At 38.1% G+C, this 2805-nt stretch overlaps 1 protein-coding gene across 1 annotated transcript; it reads left to right on the forward strand.

Moving 5' to 3' along the window:
• Positions 1 to 493: 493 nt before the first annotated feature.
• On the forward strand, positions 494 to 1237 carry LOC118027477 (uncharacterized). The gene has a single exon (XM_035030852.1). The coding sequence runs from the start codon at positions 494 to 496 to the stop codon at positions 1235 to 1237; it is 744 nt and encodes a 247-aa protein (XP_034886743.1).
• Positions 1238 to 2805: the final 1568 nt, after the last annotated feature.

Here is a 2805-nt window from a genome sequence, read left to right on the forward strand (position 1 = left end):
ATGGTGCAATCTTCAACTCACATCCCATGTGCTCTTTCACCCTTCGAGGGCCTTCTCTGATCACTCAGGAGCTCACATTTAGATTGGTAACAACATATCCCAAGGTCGATGTCCCTTCAAGTTCTTTAATATATAGGTTGATCACCCATAATATGCAAGGTTAATCTCTAAAGGATGGCAATCCCCGGTGGTAGGTACTCCCATGTATATTTTATGCAAGAAACTCAAGTTTTTGAAGGTTCCCCTAAAGTCTTTAAATAAGCTTCATTTTAGCCATATTTCAAAGAGAGTTACTAGAGCAGAGACCGACTTGGAGTAATAACAATGCCTCCTACACAATTCTAGAGATGACATATCTCTTCTGCATAGAGTTAATCAAATGAAGTTGAATCTCTTAAACCTTAAATCTGTTGAGAAAGCGTTCTTTACCCAAAAGCTCAAGTGTAATTTTCTCAAGAAAAATGATAGAGGTACAAGTTTTTTTCATGCTTTGATGCGTCATAAGCACAAGAAGAGTTTCATCACTGTCATCCTGTGTAGTAATGGGGCTCTTACCACCTCTATAGATGAAGTTAATGTTGCATTTGTTCATTACTACCATAACCTTCTTAGAACTTCATCATCTGTTTCTCCTATTGATGTTGTTGTTGTTCATAGTGGTCCTTGTCTTGATGAATCCCACTATAGTTTTCTCTTGGTGCCTGTCTCTAATGAAATTGTCAAGGAAAATCTCTTCAGCATTGGTAATGATAAAGCTCCCGGTCTTAACGGATATTCATCTCTTGTTTTCAAAAAATCTTGGGATATAGTTAGAGCTGATTTTTGTGTAGCACTTCAGGATTTCTTTTCTTTTGGCCAAATCCTAAAGCAGATTAATCATTCCATTATTGCTCAGGTTCTAAAATCTGCTAATGTCAACTCAACAAATGATTTTAGGTCAATCTCTTGTTGCAATGTGCTTAGAGGGAGGAATATAATCGATAACATTAACCTGGCTCAAGAGTTCCTTAGGCATTATGACAGGAAGAGAACCTTTCCCTGTTGCCTTATAAAAATAGAATTCAAGAAAGCCTTTGATTCGGTGCAATGGGTCTTTCTCAGAGAGCTTCTTCATCTTCTAGGTTTCCCCTACCATTTTGTTCATCTAGTAATGTTATATGTGGAAACTTCTTCCTTCTCTGTTGCTATCAATGATAGCCTTTATGGATTTTTTCCTAGGAGGTGTGGAGTTCGGTAGGGTGATACTCTCTCTCCCTATCTTTTTCTCATCTGCATGGAATATCTCTTACGTATGCTAAAGACAGCATCTCAACAGCCAGGCTTCCATTATCACCCGAAGTGTGTTTCTCAAAATATTTGTCACCTTGCTTTTGCTGATGATATTCTTCTATTATGTTGGGGGGGACAGATCTTCTGGTTGAATCCTTCTAGAATAGTTGCATGTCTTTGGCCAATCCTCTAGATTACACATCAATGCAGGGAAATCTTTCATATATTTTGATGGAGTTGGAGACAGTATTAAGTAGGGTATCCTCTAAGATTCTTGTTTTTTTAAGATAGTTTCCCCTTCAAATACCTTAGTGTCCCCCTCAGCCCCCACTGCCTTTTTTTTAGCCAGTTTTCCCCTCTCTTGCATAAACTTGAATCTGCTATACAAGGTTGGATGGACAAGCATTTATCCTATGTTGGATGACTGGAATTAATTAGATCTGTTCTCTTTGGCATGGTGCAATTTTAGCTCAACATATTCCTCATGCTGGATACTTTCATCAACCAAATTGCATGCATTTGCAGGAACTTCTTATGGACTGATAACACAACCAAAAGCAAGTCCGCCTTAATAACCTGGAAGCACATTTGTTTGCCAAAGGATGAAGAAGGACTGGGGCTTTATGACATCAAGGCAAGGAACCTCTGTTTCATTGTAAAGCAGTTATGGAATATCCATTTAAAAACTGACTTGATTTGGATTAGATGGGTGCATCATTTTTACTTTCCAGATAGTTCTATCTGGTTGGTCCCTTTATAGATAACCTCCTCTCCTATATGGAAGTCCCTTCTTTCTTTTCGAGATTAGCTTCTTGCAGATTCTAGGGGTTAATCAGAAGTGATCTCTATGATGTAAAGTTGGGACAATATTTTTGAGCCTTTCTCGGGTCATGCTTATGAGTTTTTGAGATTCTAAGGAACCCTAGTGTCATGGGTTAAAGTTGTTTGGGAACCTTGGTGTTTATCAAGGCATAGTTTCATCCTTTGGCTTGCTTTGCTTGGGAGGTTGAGAACAAGAGACAGGTTGTACTTTATTGATACTGATGCTAGCTGTGTCTTCTGTCCGGATCATGAGGAAAGCCATAGTCACCTCTTATTTGCTTGTAATTGGACATCCCTTTTATGGTTAAAGGCTAAACCCTAGCTTTGGCTTTGCAGGGGTATGGCAAACATTAGTAATGCTATTTGGGGCCTTAATATTACAGAGAAAAACATTGTTGCAAGAATGAAAAGAGTCTCCCCAGCATTGTCGTCTACTTGATATAGGAAGGAATCGAATAGTCTTTAAGAAATCCTACTCACTAGTTGAAACTCTATTTTAGAGATTTTAGGTTTTATTCTACATGATATTGCACTTTTATAAGCATAATATCCCTCACATTATTGTTAGTTGATTGCATGATGGTTAGCCTGAATGAACTTTCTTGTGGGAAGTTGTCTTCTCTTCTATTTGTAGTCCTTAAAATGCACATGCTTCTTGTTAGGCATTATTGTTGCTATCTCTCTTGCAGATTTGTTATATTGTATGATGCTCGT

This window comes from Populus alba, chromosome 1 (assembly GCF_005239225.2).
Source record: "Populus alba chromosome 1, ASM523922v2, whole genome shotgun sequence".
In the NCBI taxonomy this organism is placed as follows: Eukaryota; Viridiplantae; Streptophyta; class Magnoliopsida; order Malpighiales; family Salicaceae; genus Populus; species Populus alba.

Coding starts and splice junctions, on each gene's coding strand:
- LOC118027477 (XM_035030852.1), top strand. CDS start 494: ATGCGTCATAAGCACAAGAAGAGTTTCATCACTGTCATCCTGTGTAGT.